General features: G+C 36.6%; 1 protein-coding gene across 1 annotated transcript in view; it reads right to left on the bottom strand.

The window, feature by feature from the left end:
* Nucleotides 1-8,907: 8,907 nt before the first annotated feature.
* Nucleotides 8,908-19,092, bottom strand: part of LOC139696179 (transcription activator GAGA-like) — a 36,873-nt gene continuing 26,688 nt past the window's right edge. The window contains exons 8-10 of the mRNA XM_071594856.1: nucleotides 17,817-18,032; nucleotides 12,758-13,277; nucleotides 8,908-10,569 (exon numbers count right to left, since the gene is read on the bottom strand). Of these exons, the coding sequence (XP_071450957.1) occupies nucleotides 12,772-13,277; nucleotides 17,817-18,032 (722 nt within the window). The 3' untranslated portion in view covers nucleotides 8,908-10,569; nucleotides 12,758-12,771. The remainder of the gene's footprint in view (nucleotides 10,570-12,757; nucleotides 13,278-17,816; nucleotides 18,033-19,092) is intronic.

Here is a 19,092-nt window from a genome sequence, read left to right on the forward strand (position 1 = left end):
AGCTGTAGATGGTCACTACTGGTGGTCTCACTGACACCGCACAAGTGCATTTACTCAACAATAAGATGAATAAGTCATAAATCATAATGTAGAAGCCTTCAAGATACCCAACATAAGATCTTTCCCAATGACTTTTTGAAGTTGGTGGTTTTTGAGAAAGACAATGGAAATAAAACCAGGCAGTTTGCAGGAAAAGACAACGGTTCTTTACATTGCGGCCATTCCCATCACAGTTGATATCTATGCTCATGCCCATGAATTTACGCTATCGCCTTCACTGTTGAGGGAATAAAATAAATTCAGGAATTCAAAATAAATTGAGGAATGAGGTGGACAACACGCCAGTGATCAAATACCTCTCACTCTTTGTAAAACTTCAGCACTCCCGAATTCACAAACCCAACGCCATGACCCATCAATTGCAAATTGGCTCCTAAGTTCCAGAGAATTTGTTCACTATAAATTGAAGCATCAAACCTGTATTACATGCAATATCTTCTCCTGTGGATTTTTCTTTCTGAACTGGAAAACAAATATCAAGAGGCATAGACCATTCAAACATATGTCCTGCAGGAAATGGGGACTGGAGAAATTTCTTCATGCAACAGTAACTTTCTGAGCAGAAAAGAGACTAAAGTGGAAAAAAGTGACTCACTTCTGAGATATAAAATCAATTGTTGAATGACTTGACCATAAACAGGCACACAATATCCTGGTTGCTGATAATGCACAATTTACCATGCCTAGGTACTTTCTTCTAATTACAGAAAATGAAATTCTACAGGAGAACAATTTATACAAAGGCAAAGATAAAAAAATCTTTACACTTCCTTTTGAGCCATGCATAACCATGCAATAATGCCAAATTCAAAGAAATCACATGTGGAAAAAATTAGAGAAAACATTTTAAAACACAGGTGTTCATGCTTTGAGGCGTGACCTAAATAAAATATGAATACATTACCAATAAATCCAATTTTATGATTCAAATACTTGGCTGTTCACATAGAGGTGTTCCTCATATCAGATTCCATTATATCTTGTAAATCACAGATCTGTACTCATTTGGTCTTGCTTAGAGACTCAAATCTCTCCAGTACATAACCATGTTGTCTTTGAATTGCCATGTGACCATAAACTTCACCCTCCATGTTAAGTTAAATAAAAATGTAAATTTCACTTACATTTAAACTTTTGGAATGGCAATAAGTTGATTAGGCCTCTGCTTCAGTAAACCCCATCAGCTTGCTCCAACTGCTGTCATTACACAGCCCTAGATAGAGATAATAGGGTGTATTTAAATCGGATGTCTCACCCTACCATTTATATGCACCATGAATCTCCTGTGCACATGCAAATATTACAAAACAGTGTGACATGTAAACAGTGGGGAACCAGCAATCCAGAATTTTCGCTCAGCGTTAGTACACTTTGCAAACCAAGAACATCATTGTCAATGGTAGGGAACGGCATACTTCGTTAACCTACACCAAGTGGACTCTTGAACCCCCACAAAATATTACCGCCACAAATCCCTAGTCAAATCAAAATATTATCGCTATTTATAAGATTTTTAACATCCATGGTTTCAATTTCAGATTTTGCACAAATTATAATCATGAAGCTTTACCGAATAACTTAGAGGTTCATGTAACATTCCCGCTGGAACGTAAATCCAGACGCATTCGCATTGTATATACCGATACTAAGGTACAACATGATTAATAAGCAACTGTTTGAATGACTCATTAACAAGAAATCCGCACTAGTAGAAAAAATGTTATTCGCCCATACGTTCAAGACTGTCACTGACACATCCAGTGAGATTATGGCTATTATTTTATGGAAGAGCCGCAATAACTATCAGCTTCCAACCACGTTTATCACTATTTCCGTTTGACGGCTAGCTTTCATCAGATAAGGACCTTAAGTTCCAGATTGAGGACATAATGAGACCTCAACAAAAGTTGACATTTTTAAATGACATGGAATTATGCGGAGATAAAGGTATTATCCGAGACTGAATATATCGTCTACTTCACAAATGAGACTAATGAAATACACAAGTTTCCAAATATTCTGATGACCAGAGACAATGAATTACTCGAAGAGGTCTGATAAACTTGCAGTGCTAATATTTACGTTGGCCAAAAATTAAATAGAATGCCTTTCATTGCTAACCATGCCAATTAGTCTAGCACTTATAAGAACTGAAAACGCACCATAAAATAGAAAAATACGCTAAATATCTGTATTACAAGACACACACGACTAAGTGTAATGGATTTCCACTTGCTCGAGGCAGTTTACAAGTGCCCTATAATTAATTTAACGGTATGCAACAGACTTACAATTTTTTCTCGGGGCAAAACAAAACTTTACAAATCATCAACCAAGAGAGCAATAAAATCAAGGGTCAATTCAGTCAAAATTCCTACAGAAGAGTCATCACACGAAGAGCAAAAAATTATTCAACCTAATTCTGATACTGATTTCCCGAAATGAGCAATTGCGACCATAGCAATGGAAGAGTTAACGTCTTGACTTAGCTAAATAAAACATTTGAGAGCAAAAGTAAGCCACTTACACTAATTTTCTTTTTGATTTCCAAAAGATTTCCGCAAAAGCACAATTCCACAACCTGAGGAACGTCACGAACGTCACGGCGGGTCAACAGTTCCACATATTTCCTTGCAGAGGGCCACAGTGGAAAGGTAAAGAATGTAAGGAATGAAGATTAAACCCGGGAAACTAATTCGGTTGAAAATTTTAAATGCTAATTCTTTCCATTTTTCCGGGTTTCAGTGGGTTTTTCTCAAAATATTTGCTCTTATTTACTCTTCCGACAACTTAATATACATATTTAGAAGTATTTTTTCTTGCACCCAATGTACTGATTCACTTACTGCAAATAATATCACTAGTGCGCTCATTGATAAGAACCAACTATATTATACCTCTAAGTTGTGGATAAGAGATAACCTCGTGATTCAGAGGTGTATTGTAATAGCAGCAAGTTTATCCAGTGGACGCTGTGTTCTAACCATGTAAAGTGTTCTTTTTTTCCTTGAGCAACAACCTATGTCAGTTCCACATGACTCTCTTCATGACAGACATCTCGAATAAGGCTCTAATTAAATGTTCAGCGTATTAAGGCAACTTCTTCTATCCATTCTTTCCATTAAAAACTCTCACATTCCATACATGCCAGAGCATGCCCAGAAGACACATCTCCTTTTTATACATGTTTTAAGAACAAAATGCTACACTTTTCATGAATTTTCAAAATGAATTATTGTACTTATTATATACATTTTACGGTCATAAAAATATAATTAAGTTGCATATAGCTAGTTTTAATGACAAATTTAACGCAACTTGATAATCTCGTTTCCGTGTACTCTTGTCACCTTTTGTGCTAATTTAATTTAGACCACATACGTAGGTCATTTCATAGTCAACATCATGATGTTGATCCTGTAAAATCAGCTGCGTCTCTGTTAGTAGGAAACACTTTTGCTGGTAGAATAACCATTTTTGTAGAAACTGAAAATCCTGATCTTCAATAGTCTAATACACAAGTGGATAGGACAAATTGTGCTTCTTACTGCCTCTTTTTAGACTCACTATATTAAATAATTCTTCCTTAATAAAAAAAGGGTTAACCCTTTACGGCTTAAGGAAATATTATTTAATATAGTCAGTCTAATACACAACTATTTAATTCTTCTTCTACTTTTGGCCATTTTGCAATTCCATGTTGCAGTTTGTGTTAACTATAGCTTTTTCAAGTATAGCTTTTTTTAATTCCTTTTCCTGTCTTAACCAAGTTCTTCTCATCTTTCCAGTTAGCAGGGACTGGAAGTCCTCTCTGCTGCCAATTCCCCATTCTTTGGCATATCACTAGTAGCTTGAATGCAATATCATGTGTGATGTATTCCATATACGTCTTTTAGTAACCAATAGGCATCATATCATAAATCTCATCATTATTCTTCAAATGAATCTGTCTGACATGAATGAGCTCTGTAGCAAATGTCTAGTTGTGACAAGACTGATTCCTTATAATCATGGGAAAAATTGTGAAATTTAATGCCTTGCACTTCTATATTTAACTAATACTATAAAATATATTTTTAATAATAAATCTATGTCCATGGAGGCTGTCAAAATTAATATTTAAAATATTTTACAATCAATCATTTATGAATACCTGTATGTACCTAATTCAGATAATCATCAAATCTCAACTTGGAATACTTAGAATCAATAATTGCTTGGGCCCAGTTACCTCAATATTTCAAGTTCACAACCACTTTGAGTAAGATTTGCATGAGGTTTCTCAAAATCAATGCTATCAACTGATTTTAAACTTTGGTTAGCTACCATTTTTATACAGGTTAGAATCTATAGGCAGAGATATATTAATAATTTCATTAGTATGACATGCATAATATCCTAATAACCGCAATTTGCATTATGCATTTATTTTTTCATTTACTAATTTAATGTGAATATCAATGCTTAGTAAAATTTTAATGCATTTCATATATCCTTAAATGTCTTAAGAAATAAAATGTGGCCATATCTCAAGTGGAATGATTGTGGGATAGTTTGTGTATGTTGTGCAAACAAAAGTGTTGTGGTCTGTGGTAAATAATGAAAATGCCAGTAAAATATCAGAGCCTGGAGCTTCTCAATAACTATTGATGGGAAAGAGATCACTGATCCTCAAAATCTGGCTAATGTATTCAATGATTTCTTTGTAGAAATCATTGGCGAAACAACATAACAGAAAAATGTTGTAATGATAACATAGAAAAAGTAATGTACATAGGTGAATTAATTTACTTAAATCCCACCACAGAAAATGAAGTTATAAATGCAATCAAGAAATAAAAAATCCAATGGGAAAGATGGCATATCAAATTATCTAATAAAACCTTGTCAAGAATCCTTCACTTTACCTATTACCAATATAGACAATGAATTGCTTCTAACTGGGCGATTTCCTGAAGAATTAAAAATAACCAAAGTTATTCCACTATATAAAATGGAAGCCAAAGACTAACTGAATAATTTCAGGTCAATCTCACTAATTTCATATATTTCAAAAATTGATGGAAGAAAGACTATTACAATTACTCATAAAAAATAAAGTTCTTTCTCAGTCACAGCGTGGTTTCACAAAAGATAAAAGTGTAGAAACTGCAAGCAGTGATTATGTAATGAAATTTGACCAAGCTTTAAGTGATAAAAAGCATGGTATGGGGGTAAATATGAATCTATCAAAAGCCTTTGATTCTGTAAAATCTAGCATTCTTTTAACTAAACAAGGACATAATGGTATCAGAGGAGTAGCTTATCTCAGGCTTACATCTTTTTTGGAAAATAGGAAACAGTAGGCAGAAATTTTTGGAAAAAAGGTGCCACCTACAAATCAACAATGAAAACTATTAAATATGGTGTTCCACAAGGTTCCGTATTTAGGCCTTCCCTTTTCCTGGTGTATGTGAACAACATTAAAAAGCCATTATCCCTCCAGAGAATAATAACATAGTGCTCTATGCAGATAACATAAGTGTAATAGCAGGTCATATCAGATTATCTTAATTAGAAATAGATATGAATGCTATGGTGAATTCATTTGCTCAATGGCTGCATGTTAATAATTTACAACTAAATGCAAGAAAAACAGTTAACTTGGTATTTAGTAATAGAGACCTTCAATCCAATATTTCTGGAGATATAGGAAACCAATTGATTTCTGAGTTAGAACATACAACTTTACAGGGTTTAGAAAGAGACAACAAGTTAAGCTGGAGGTTCGAAGCGGAAAAATTTAGCCACAAATTATGTTCAGCCCCATTCCTTTGAAAAATTCTTGCCAACTATTGTAATATAAAAGTATTAATCCCAGTATACCATGGTATATTGGAGCCCATAGCTCAATATGGCATCGTCTGCTGGAGGAGTTCAGCACATGGAAATATCAATAGAATACTCACACTTCAAAAACGTGCATTAAGGGTCATATTTAAACTAAATGCAAGAAAATCCTACAGGGATTATTTCAAATGTCACAAAATCATGACCATTCCCTGTGCATACATATATGTATATTGTGATTCTGTATGCCTGGACCAAAATTCCTTCAATGGTCAGAAATGGGGATGTTCACATGTACGACACCAGGTGTAAGGATAATTTAAATAATGGCCATTGCCGAATAGCAGTGCTACAAAGAAACCACCAAAGTTTCAGGAAGACTGATGTTTAATCGACTTCCCAAAGAGTTAAAACTAATACTCCTCCAAGAAAATAAATTTTAAAAAATGTTAAAAAATTTCTTTGTAAATAATATTTTTTATAGTGTCCAAGAGTACATAGAAAGAGCCAACCCAGGGAAATCTGTTTTCTAAATCCTTACAAAATACTCATATATTTCATGTACATTATTATTACCATGAATTTGTATATAAGTTAATGCATCTATAAATGTAATTGTATCTTAACGAAGCTCATACAATTATGTATTGTTCTATGGCGAATAAATCTATCTATCTATCTATGTTTTCCTTGGTGGACATGTTTCTAAACCACAACGGGGAAACATAGACATGCTGGAAACTTTGTAAATGGTAGGAAAATCTACTGCAAACAGACATGTGATTGTATTTCTCTTAAGTATGGCTCATGATGACAAGTAGTGTTTCTTTAAAGAATTCTAGGCTTCACAAAAAGAAAACCACTAGCCCTGATATCAATGATGAGGCATGATTTAATGAAGATTACTCAGCGGTAGAAATTGTTTTAAAGAGTACAAAAAAAACTCATTACATACAAAAGGCATAGCAATCCCAGGAGTCCTACTTCCTTCGCATGACTTTCATAATATCCACTGTCTAACACTGCCCCTTATCCCATGTTTTCCAGTCTCTCAGTAGGAATGTAGTCTGGTTCAGGTTTCATTTCATGGACTAGAATGTTAACCCTCTCATTCCTGGTGCTATTTTTGTGTCTAGTGATTAGGAAACTACCTCCCGGTTCTTCTACCTGAATTCAAATAGTTCATTTCAAGATGTTTATCAAACATTTCTCATGTTCCAGAAACTAAAAGCAATAATTTATTTTCACCTTTGAATCATTGATGTATATATTCCATTTGCTTGCACTAAAGGTGTACATCTGGCAGTCAGAAGTAGGTGCATTGGGATTGATCACATTAGTTCAAATTCATTTTTATCCAGGTCTCCATGGCACTTTTTTATCTTTTCCACCTATGGGCTTTGCTCATGTGCCTTTCCAGTAATCAATTTAAATCACAGTTTCATCAACTCTTGACTCACCAACACATTGGTATGCAAATAATTGCCTGCTCACACCACATTTGCACCAGACCACCAAAATGTTATCTGTTGCAACACCCTTAAAAAGTAATAAAACTTCTTTAAACTACAGTGTATAGGTACAATGTCATGGGCTACCACATGGATCAAAAGTAGACCAGGGGGATTAAGTGCTGCTGGGGTCAGATAAGCAATACTTCTGTTGTAAAGCATACAAAACTAACACATTTTTCTGCCAGAGTTCATTGGGATTTCCAGTAGACAGTAAAGCTAAATTTCTCAATCATTCTACTCATCAGAAGTAACCAACCATAGAGAAAAAATATTCAATAACAGGATATGAACATAGATTCAAGGGTGAGGACAGACTGTAACACCACCAAAAATGCTGAATGCTGTTGCTACTGATGTCTTGATTGGTGAGATCACCTCCAAGCCATACATATGTACTTTGATGATGCTCTGATACATTACCATGATGAGCAGTGCTCTGATGACACAAGGGACATCTAACATACAGGTGGCTATATGTTGTAACATCATTGATCTCTGGTGCCACCCATGTCTTGAATTGACATCAATCATCATGGTATAATGAAAAGCCTAAATGAGCACTACTAACCCATTTGAAACAGCACATTCTATGTATAACGTATGGCAGGTAGTTCCACGATGTTTACATTTGAAAAAGCAATACTGATTTCTTGGGAATATCTCAAATTTAGATAAAATAATCCAGAGAATTTACAGCTAATTTATTGGTTTCATGATAGAGGCACTTTACACAGGCTTTGAATTCATCTGAACTAACCACCATTATAACAGTGCTTTCCAATTAAACTTGGAAAACTCGATCTATAATTTGATATAATAAATATTTTATATCAATGAATAAGATTAACTAAACATAGTTTAATTTTTGGGGGTAAAGTCATTTTTAGGAGATATTTTTAACTGCCATTTGCCAAAGACATGGAATTTGCTCAGTTAATGTCAACTGGGGTGGATTCCACCACATGGTGAGCAAAGTAACCTTGAACGAATAACTACTGCCGCTGTCTGTCCAAAGTTCTACCTTATTAGTGGTAACTCTGGTCATTAATATCATTTTCTTTGGTATTTTTGTACATTCAATATCAAAATCAAAAAAAATTAACCAAAGAGGCCTATAAAGTATCACTCCACTCAGGTAAACTGTCGTTTTCTTTCTTTCTTAAAAACTCGTGCAGGCTCTTCCTAGGAAAAATTTAAGAATATAGAGAAATGACATTAAAATAGATTAAGAATCTGTAAATAAAAGTCAATTTACACATACGTTTAGTAACCTAATCTTACACTGATTAAGGTGAATAAAAGTTTCCATTTTAACTCATTTTCATCATGATTTTAATGAAATTACTAAAATTTATAGAAACAAATTATCATTAATTGTAACATTTGGTAAATTATCTCATGGATGAAGAAATAATTCTTTTCTTAATAACAATTCTAATTTTTACCCAATTAAGAAATAATTCATTAAAGTTACAATAACGTAATCTTTTAAAGCAAACCCCACATTTCCTGTAATCCAGAACACATAAAATACTAAGAGAGGAGTAAAAAATATTATTTTAAGTACACTTTAAAATTGAAATCTTTGCGGAAAAACAACAATGGAAAGTTTCAAAGATGTAAAGAAGATATCATCAATGACAAAGGCCATCAAAGGCCTATTAGGCAGTCTGGGAGTATCAAAATATACACATATATGCAAATGTGTTCATTGAAGGAGACTAGATTCACTACAGACTGACAATGGAGAGGAAATCGCCAGCAAAATATAAAGATGCCAAGTAGATGCACAAGGAAAACAAATACACAATTTTAAGCAAACATTTTTATCACAGAGTGAAAAATTAAGCAAGTGATGCCAACACTGCCACTGAATTTAAATAATTGCCACATAAATATATTTAAAAACAACATTCCAAAAAAATACATCAAAATATAAAATGAAAAACACTCAAAATTCACTAACAAAATTAAAATAAATTTTTTTTGTTTTTAGCAAAAACTAAATATAAAATAGACACATGTACTCCAACTCTTCAGAGGGCAATAAAATTTTGAAGTTAAGCGCCAAGCAATGACTAGGACAGGTATAAATTTTTCAAAGAGAAAATCCATTATCGCTAAGTACCTGTTTGATGATAAGAATACTAAAGTGATTCATGGACAGTTATAGATTGCCGCAATACCCTCAAATGAACACAGGATTCATAAAACTCTCCACACACAATCAAATATTACACATTAGCTCGACCTACTATGAAGAAGATTCTCACTTCTATCCATATAAACAGGTCCGTCTAACAATTATGAACTTCCACAGCAACGCACATAAATGAAAATTCCTGAGAATGCTTCCAACTTAAGTATTTGCTGATATTATTATGCTCTCAAAGCAAAAATTAAAAAAAAAATAAATAAAGTATGAAAACAATGTCATTGGATTGCTTTACTTTATAAATATATAGTATAACATCTAAACACCATATACTTTCATAATGTATCATGAACACCTTCAAAATTTGGTTAAGAATAATTACATTAATGTACATTTGACTATTCACACTCACTATAAATTTCTTATTTGATTTTTGATTTTACAATCTATTACCAGATCAAATTTTTAGTGTCAACAACGCAAAGCTATTTTGTATTGCACCAAAACATAATTCATCGCTGATCGGCTACAATATTTTCCGTAGGGTCCTAAGCAAGCACCACAGCAGAGAGCATGTTTGGCATTTGAGAAGAGATCACTCTCACTGCTTTTCTGCTAATTTCCTAAGCAACAAATATTTTTATTTTTTGGGACATGGATTGCACCTTTAATCACTGAAGAATGCATTCAGTCAGAATATAATTTTCACACAAGAACATTGCCCAAGACAAGTTTTGAACATCAAAGAGGAAACCAAGGAATTGTTAGTACTTAACACATCAGCAGTAAATACATATATTGTCTTCCACTATGAGCACATTGTTCAAGCAAGTTTTAAAATATTCGGACTGGAAAATGTACGTGTCACTTCCTCATTTTCCACATTACTAGGGCCCATCACTTACGCTAAAATTACACCACAAGAAAAAGAGCAATGCGTTTCACGGTTGGCCGTTTCTGTCACTGGCATTGTTCCAATACCTGTCTTCATTTCCACTGCTAATACTGCACCTAAAATTAAAAAAAAAAAAGAACTGCCATTATAAACATGGTATTACTGAAGGTACTCTTTTTAATTATGGTATTTCCCAGCCTAAAAGGTACACTTTTTTGCTACAAAATTTGCTATAAAAATTAGCCTGCATCTTATGGGTCGGGGGTTTGTAAACAGTTAAAACTTTGACCTATGAGCGCAAGCCGTTTTGCCATAAAAAATACATACTTTAACAATTTTTCCCAGCATCAGGCAGAGAAAATGGTTGTCTTCATTACAAATTTCAATGAAATCACTATTTTGGGCTAGAAGCAAGCAAAAATAGTTTTAATACTTCCTTGAAAGTACTACCAAAAAAATTCACAAATAAATCCCTGGGGATGTCACTCCTCTCCTGAAACATTATATCTCTCCTGATAAACTTGGAGAAAAAAAACTTAATGCTCATGAGCTCCTAAACGTCAAAGGCTTGGGGAACATGTTTAAGAACTGGATAATAAAGCACAAGAAGAACGGGATTACTGTTACGACAAAAATTACTTTAATTGAAGCGAGCAAATTAGTGATACGTTATGTGCATAGCCACTTTTTCTGGGAAAACTTCATGGTGCGTGTAATTCATCAAGAGAAATGGTATGAGCAAACATACCAGGGTTGCAATACGAAAAAATTGCCACTTGAATACGAAAGAAAGATCATTTGGCAGCAACTCATAACCTCACACAGATGAGAAGAATGAAAGGGATGTCAATTTATAGTGTTTGTGATTAAAAAAGTCCTAATAGAAAGATGCATGTGAGACTATCGTAATGTCTTTCAAAAAATGTGAAATTAGCAATGCACTACACGGAAGTGAAGATGATTTTGCATATGAGGAAAGTTAAAATAAGGGCAGAAATGATCAAGTAGCAGTGATAATGAATTTATGGGATACCATGATGAACAAAGGTTATAGCTGCTAATTATTTCATGTAAAAAATCCATTTACTTCATATTAAGTCCTAATATTAAAATATTGTGACCTTATTCTGTCTGATCCAAATATTTAAGTTCTCAACCAGAAAAAAACAAAGTGCATCTTCTATATCAGGAAATACTGTAATAGTAAGTATATTTTCAGCAAATTGGCTTACATCTAATAGGCTGAAGTTATATGTCAATACCCTAGGCCGGTATGATGCAGGCTGCTTTTAGGGCACATTTAAGAGGCAAAAGAGAGCATCTGTTGGGCCTGGAAGTACAAAATAATATTTTCATTTTATTAATGCCATTCCTTGTGATTCTTTACATGTTTACAGTGAATTTTAATTAACTTATGAGATGATTTCTTTTATAATGAGAGTTTGATTAGAACATCTCAATGTATACACATCGCACAATTTTATGCATTTCAAGAAAGTAGATAATTTTTAAAGTTGTTTTTTGATTAAATTGTTCAATTAAAACCTAAATTTTAAATTTAAAACGCAGTGCAAGAAATTCTAAATGAAAACTAGCAGAATATTTCATGACCAAACTGATGATAGAAACAAAATTTGCACTTTTCCACATATTTAAATATGTGGAAAAGTACAAATTTTATTTTTCTCATAATAACAAACTTCCACTACATCTCGCCTGAATCTGCTGAATATATTTTGACCAAACTGTTACAGTTAATACCTTTGCCCCAGTTAACACAAATGGATAATTTTCCTGAACCTGTAAACCAATATACATTCCTTGTAAATACAACAGAAAAGGAACTTTTATTTTAATTTAATTGAAAGGAAGCGTGTAGAGAAACCCGGTGTCGGCATTAGCCTGCTCTTGTCGAAAGGTGCCAAGAGTTCCGCAGTTTAACGTCCTATCTGACGGATATCATACTCACTCAAAGTGATCTCCACAAAGCACCTCAAGTAGGGATTGAGATACCACTGAAAAATATTTGTTGTTTCCAGGATTTGAACCCGGGCCCTGCATTCACCAAAATTGATAGAATAAATTAACCTTATTATCTTCTCAACCAGCACTTTTTCAATCGTTTTGCAAATGGCACGTGATGTCTGTGGTGCTGAAAGGGATTCTCAATGCATCTCTGTGAATCTCGCATCAAGGGACACAGTCCACCAGCGTGGTACAGAAGGACGACCTCTCAATGCACTGCCATGCATTAGTGCTCTGATGTGGGCCTACCGGCATGAATGATCCCCAATTGCCCCTCACCCGTGCCCGCCCCTTCACACAATGCCCCCGCCAATGGCCGAGTGCGAAGTGCTGGCCAAGGGGCTCCCTCCACGATTGGCCCTCGGGTCAGAGTAAATGGCCGCGCTTGGATCAGGCTGCTCCGGTGCTCTCCTCAGCATGAGGTCGGTGGGTGCGGGTATTGTCAGGGGGTGCGGCAGGTGTTGTGGGCCCAAGGGGCCTGGGGAGGGGTCTCCGAGGCCCGACCTCTCCGCCCCACTGCTGACTACCATCAAGGGGTTGGCGGGCACAACCATGGAGATGGTGGGGTGGTGTGGGGAGACGAGGGAGATGGGGGAGGAACTGCCCTCCCGCCCCTGCTCCCCCGGCCTCAATGGCTGGTGGCTGAATGACCGAGACTTGACCCTAAGCGACCCTCCTCGTGTGGACGATGCACCAAAGTGCAGTAGCTCGAGGTGCCTCCGGAGATTCCTCGACTGCCTGATGGTCGCACCGCAGAGGGGGCAAATGGCTGGTTGGTCACTGACGCCACTCTTCTTCCCTGAAACACACCATTCAAAACGCTGTTAACTGGAGAGAATTCGGACAGTTAATAAGTGCATACTTACGACTGTATGCTATCAAGTCATTGGTAATTGATACCTAATCATTTGATGATTGCAACCAATCATAAATAATATTGACTCGTCTCATTGGGAGATAAAATACACAAATCAATTCATTCATGCCTATGAAATTATAATTTTGGCTCAAAAGGAAGTGTCCTTCTTATATATATATGCTGAGGGTTATATGTTTTACAAAATCTTTCAAAAAAATGGCATATTTGTGTGCAACGTAACAGTTTATTATATGCTTTTTAGAGAAAATTTGCATGCTAAATAAAATACCATCCATGCAGGTTGTATCTTAATACTTAATATCAAATCTAACGATACACTTTATAAGCAATGATTAAGTAATTAAATTTTTGTATTTAGTGATCTAATGCATTGGGAATGGAGTATTCAAGGAGCATTGATGGTAATAATAATAATGCATTTATTTGTCAATGTAAACATGAAAATATACTTGGAATTTGACAAAGTGGGAACTGATGAGGAGCTACAATTGCAGAAATTCATTTGCACAACCTATGCAGTAAAGATACGAGAGATAAGTTGATGATGAGGAAAGAGTGGGTTCTGCAGAAATGGGTTGGGCCATGAAAAAACTTATATTAATGATAGAAAAGAATGGAGGAAGCGTGCTTTGCTACTTTGGCCATGCTTGAGAGAAAATGGATGGTAAACATTAACGCTATAAGCAATCTCAGATTATTTTCTGAAGACATGACGGTGTACAGGGAAATAAGGAGCCAACTAGATCGCGAGCTACCCTCTAGAGACTTAGACTCAATATCAGAATGGTGCAAGGAATGGGGATTAATGTTTAATGTAGACAAATGCGCGATTTTGAAATTTTGGAACAAAGGAAGCGACCTACAGGATATAAACTACAAAATAGAGGGTTCAGTACTGACTATGGCCAATCAAGTTAAATATTTGGGGGTTGTTCTAACACCAAGCCTTTCATGGGGAGCACATATCAGGACAATATGCGGATCAGCTTTAAAGAAACTTGGCTTCATAAAACGGGTGGTGGGGAAATTTAATGAGAAAGAAAAAGAGAGGTGCTATTTTGCTCTAGTTAGACCTCATTTGGAATAGCCCGCAAGTATTTTGGATCCTTGGGAGAAAATTTGGCAAAAAGAATTAGATAAATTCCAGAGAAAATCCACTAGATTCGTTAAAAATTGTTATGATAAGAACACAAGTGTGACAGGTCTCTTAGGGGATTTAGGCTGGGTACAACTTGAAGTATGGAGACAACAAGCAAGGCTTAGACTTTTAGAAAGGTCCAGAACAAACGAGTTTAACTATGACACCGAAGGAATTATAATGGCCCCACACTACTTAGGTAGATCAGACCACAAAGATAAAATAAGGGAGATAGATTCCAGTGCAGATAGGTACAAATACTCATTCTTTCCCCGAACAATCAGAAATCATAATAGTAAGGAACCAAAGTCACTTTAGAAATATTGGAAACATTGAATTTACAAGTGAGAACAAAAATTAGCCATAGCAAGGATATAAGGTGTATTTGAAGGTGCATGTGTATATTTTCAGGTATACTACCTCGATCAAAAAGTTCCCGGAATAATCACCGTGTGGCGCTCCCATCGTTCCGATTTGAGTTCTGTTTTTTTTGTTAAATTGGTACATCTGTTGTTGATATTCCCTTTAAATCTTAGTGTCATAACTTGACATTTGCAAAAGTTACGTAGCCAAGAGTACATCTATCTCTGTGTGTGTTGGCGATTTTGTACAATTTCAGAAACGCACGGACGTTGGAAATGTTGGAAAAGTGTTTCGGCAACGATTCTCTAAAAAAAACGGTCGTTTACCAGTGGCACGAGCGGTTCAGAAGTGGTCGTGAGTCAATCGAAGATGATGAACGCAGTGGCAGACCATCGACATCGAAAGTCGGTGAAAAAATTGATAAAGTAAAAGAAATGTTGGTCAATAACCGCAAATTAACCATCAGAGAAATAGCGGAGGACTTGAACATTGCCTATGGATCCGCCCAAGACATTGTGGTTAATGATTTGGGTTTCCGTCGTGTAGCAGCAAAGTTGGTGCGCCAAAAGACCTCAATTTCATGCAAAAAAGAGACCGTGTTGACGTCGCAAAAGACATGATTTGCGAGGCTGAATCCGATCCCACATTCATCAAAAGGATCATTACTGGAGACGAGACGTGGGTTTATGAGTACGACACGCAATCCAGACATCAGGCAAGTGAATGGCGTTCACCAAATGAGCCGAGACCAAAAAAACCACGTCGTTTTCAGTCAAAAAAGAAGGCAATGCTGACGGTTTTCATGGATTACAACGGTGTAGTGCATCATGAATTTTTGCCAGAAGGCCAGACAGTAAACAAAGAGTATTATTTGGGCGTTATGAGACGTTTGCGTGAAGCAATTCGCCGAAAGAGACCAGAAATGTGGGCAGAAAACTCGTGGATTTTGCACCAATGATAACGCACCGTCGCACAGTTCTATCATTATTCGTAATTTTTTGACGAAAAATGCAACAAATATCATCCAACAGCCACCGAATTCACCTGATTTGGCTCCCTTTGACTTCTTTCTGTTCAATCGAGTTAAAAAACCATTACGGGGAACGCGTTTTAGCAGCCGAGAGGAAGTAATGGAAAAATCGCAGGAAGCACTGATGGACATACCGAAAACCGACCGTAACTTTTGCAAATGTCAAGTTATGACACTAAGATTTAAAGGGAATATCAACAACAGATGTACCAATTTAACAAAAAAAACAGAACTCAAATCGGAACGATGGGAGCGCCACACGGTGGTTATTCCGGGAACTTTTTGATCAAGGTAGTATGTGTAATATTTAAAATATTTAATGTACAATTTGGAACAAACTTAAAACATGGTATGCATGAATGCATACCATGTTTTGTCTGTGGAATGTATGAATTTGTGGCTTTCACATGCTGTTTGTTTTCTTAATTACAGATGGCGCCCTAACACCCCCAGCCACACGACCTTGCGGTGGCTAGCAGGGTATTAAGTAGAAAAGCACCAAACAAATGCTAGAGAAGAGTGAGAATGGTTTCTTGGGGCTCACGTTGACAACAGAAAAATTGCAGATGAGATGTGTTTGTGCAGCGAGTGAGGACATCTGCATGGAAATCTATGATATCATCGGGGCCAAAAAACGCCAAGGTGGAGGCTTCTGCTGGGAAAGTCAGAGCCCATCACTTTCTGAAAATCAGGGAATTGTGCTTCGGAATGCTATGCCAGAAAACAAAACCGTAAATGGAGCATATGGAAGTACTGAAGGGATTCTACCACTCTAATACTATATAGATGCACTGAAAATTCCATAAAATAACTTTAAAAGTTCGCATTTTAAGCAACACCATGTTGTACCAATCATGAATGGCTGCATGCAGCATATTTTGTCGTCAAGTAGCTCAAGAAACTCTACATGAAGTGTGTCCCCTATCCTCTCCACAGTCCAGACCTAGTGATAAGTGACTCTCTCCTGTTCCCCAATTAAAAGAAACACAGTCGCGGAATGCATTTTTCAACATCAGTCGAGGGCATGGGCAAGCTGAGCATGCTTCAATTTGTAATGCCTGCCATTGATGCAACACTGGAGTTAAAATAATAAAAGTTTGCCACGTGTAGATATATCAGATTGAATTGCCAACAATGTTAGATTAAATTAAAATTTTGCCCATTAAATTATGCAATTAAAACCATATGATCACTCTTAATAGCAGAGCCCTTGTATTTAGGAGTCAAGCCGAGCATTGCATGCATTTCTTGAAATTAGTCATAATAGAACACTTACAGGTAACTATCAGAACTACAGACGTGGTTTTGGTATGGAATGAATGGGGTGAAGATAGGAAAAAATTGAGAGGTGTATAAGGTAGGGGGAGGGGGGAGAGGAGGGGTTGAATTCAAGGGAGGGCAGAGGCACTGTACCAAACTAATTGTGTACACTGACTGCGACAATATGAGAAAAGTCTAAATAAACCGAAAGAAAAAACTAAAAATATGGGAGCAAAATTGAGTGGCAGGGTGGAGAGGGTTGGGTAGTATGTAGGATTGATTGGAAAGATGGATTGAGAGAAGTTAACACCAACCCTGCCTAACGACATTAGCCTCCCAAGGGAGTCATAGCTTGTATAAAAATATACTTGCAATCCGAGGGAAATATTTGGATCTAAATTTACTTTAAATTTTTATACATTTATAACTCAAAGATCAGCCAAAAGAAATTAATTTGGGAACTCTTCATACGCGCAATCATGGATATCCAAATTAAATTCATCTTCATCACTATTTACACAAAGGATAACAAATATCCTATCACTTTTCTCGAATTTTCACACCAGCAGCAGACTTAGCCCATTGCCTGGCAAGCACTACTTAAATCCTTTGCTAATATGTTTCCATACATGATTGCTAAATCTCCACTGAGGCTCCCTTTGCTTACCTGAGAAGTCCTCCCCGTTGGAGGCCGTGGGTGCTTCGCCGTCAGAGGCCGCCCCCCTCTGCTGGCTCTCTCCGCCCTTCACGTCATCTGGGTCTTCTCCCCCTCCATCCGATCCGCCCACGATCCCCTCATCCCGCTCCGCACGTGCCCACTTCCCTCCCGTGTCTCCTCCGCTGCCAGGGCCACCCCCTTCCTGGCCACCACAGAGCCCTCCCGCTGTCGCCAAAAGGAAAAACATGACCACGGGAGTAGATTACAACACTGACACATCATCAACATACTATCAGACCTTAGTTGCAAAAACGTTTGGACAAGTTAACATTAGCAGAATCAGGTGTGACTCATGCAAGTTCTTGATAACCAGAATGAAGGAACTTAATAATTGTCCACACTTGTCTTCATACATGAATGTGCTACAGGTGTAGTGAAATGCATTGCACTACTACAAAACAAAATGTGGAAAATTACTTAATTCTTCTTCATTATGAATTTTAGACAATTACAAGACATTTTTGGTCATTACCTCAATGGTTTTAAGATTACATTAATTAACATGATTGTAATTACGTAGATACAACTGGGTTTTGTGCCTTAACTTTCACAGACCAAAATTATTCCTATTCCAAATTGTTTCCTTAGGAGTGTGAGATGGCAAAATTTCTGGGGAATATAAATTAATCAAGAATCTTCCACATGTACGTTTTTGTGTGGATGGTTGCAATAAATAAAGGACAGTGGTCTCATCTGGTTCAGAGAATTCTTGAATGTAGATGTACGAGGGCGGTTCAATAAGTACCCGTGTTTGACGACAAAGGGCGTTCCTGAGGGAAGTTTATGTTATCATCGTGTGCTGCCATCTATCAAACGACGGTGAAACAAATTTCAGACTGATTTAAAGGTTAGTTTGAATTTGGCAGCCATTCGAGTAAGACGTGTTTCGTGATTTTCGCTGAGATGGAAAAAGAGCAGTATAGCTCGGTAATTCGCTTTTTGTTTTTGGATGGGAAGATGTGCGAGGAGATAAAAGCAAAGTGGGATGCTGTTTATGGGGACACTTCGCCATCTATGACCACAGTTAGATATTGGTTCCACGAATTTAAACGTGGGCGAACATCTGTTTTTGATGAGGAGCGACCAGGACGCCCGGCTGACGTGATTACCGAGGAAATCATTCAAAAAGTCCACACCATGATTCTCGCTGATCGACGAACAAAAGTGCGCGAAGTAGCAGAGGCCGTGGGTGTGTCGACCGGAACGGCAATTAATATTTTACATG

Source organism: Hetaerina americana, unplaced genomic scaffold, assembly GCF_022747635.1.
Source record: "Hetaerina americana unplaced genomic scaffold, ioHetAmer1.1.p SCAF_1, whole genome shotgun sequence".
In the NCBI taxonomy this organism is placed as follows: Eukaryota; Metazoa; Arthropoda; class Insecta; order Odonata; family Calopterygidae; genus Hetaerina; species Hetaerina americana.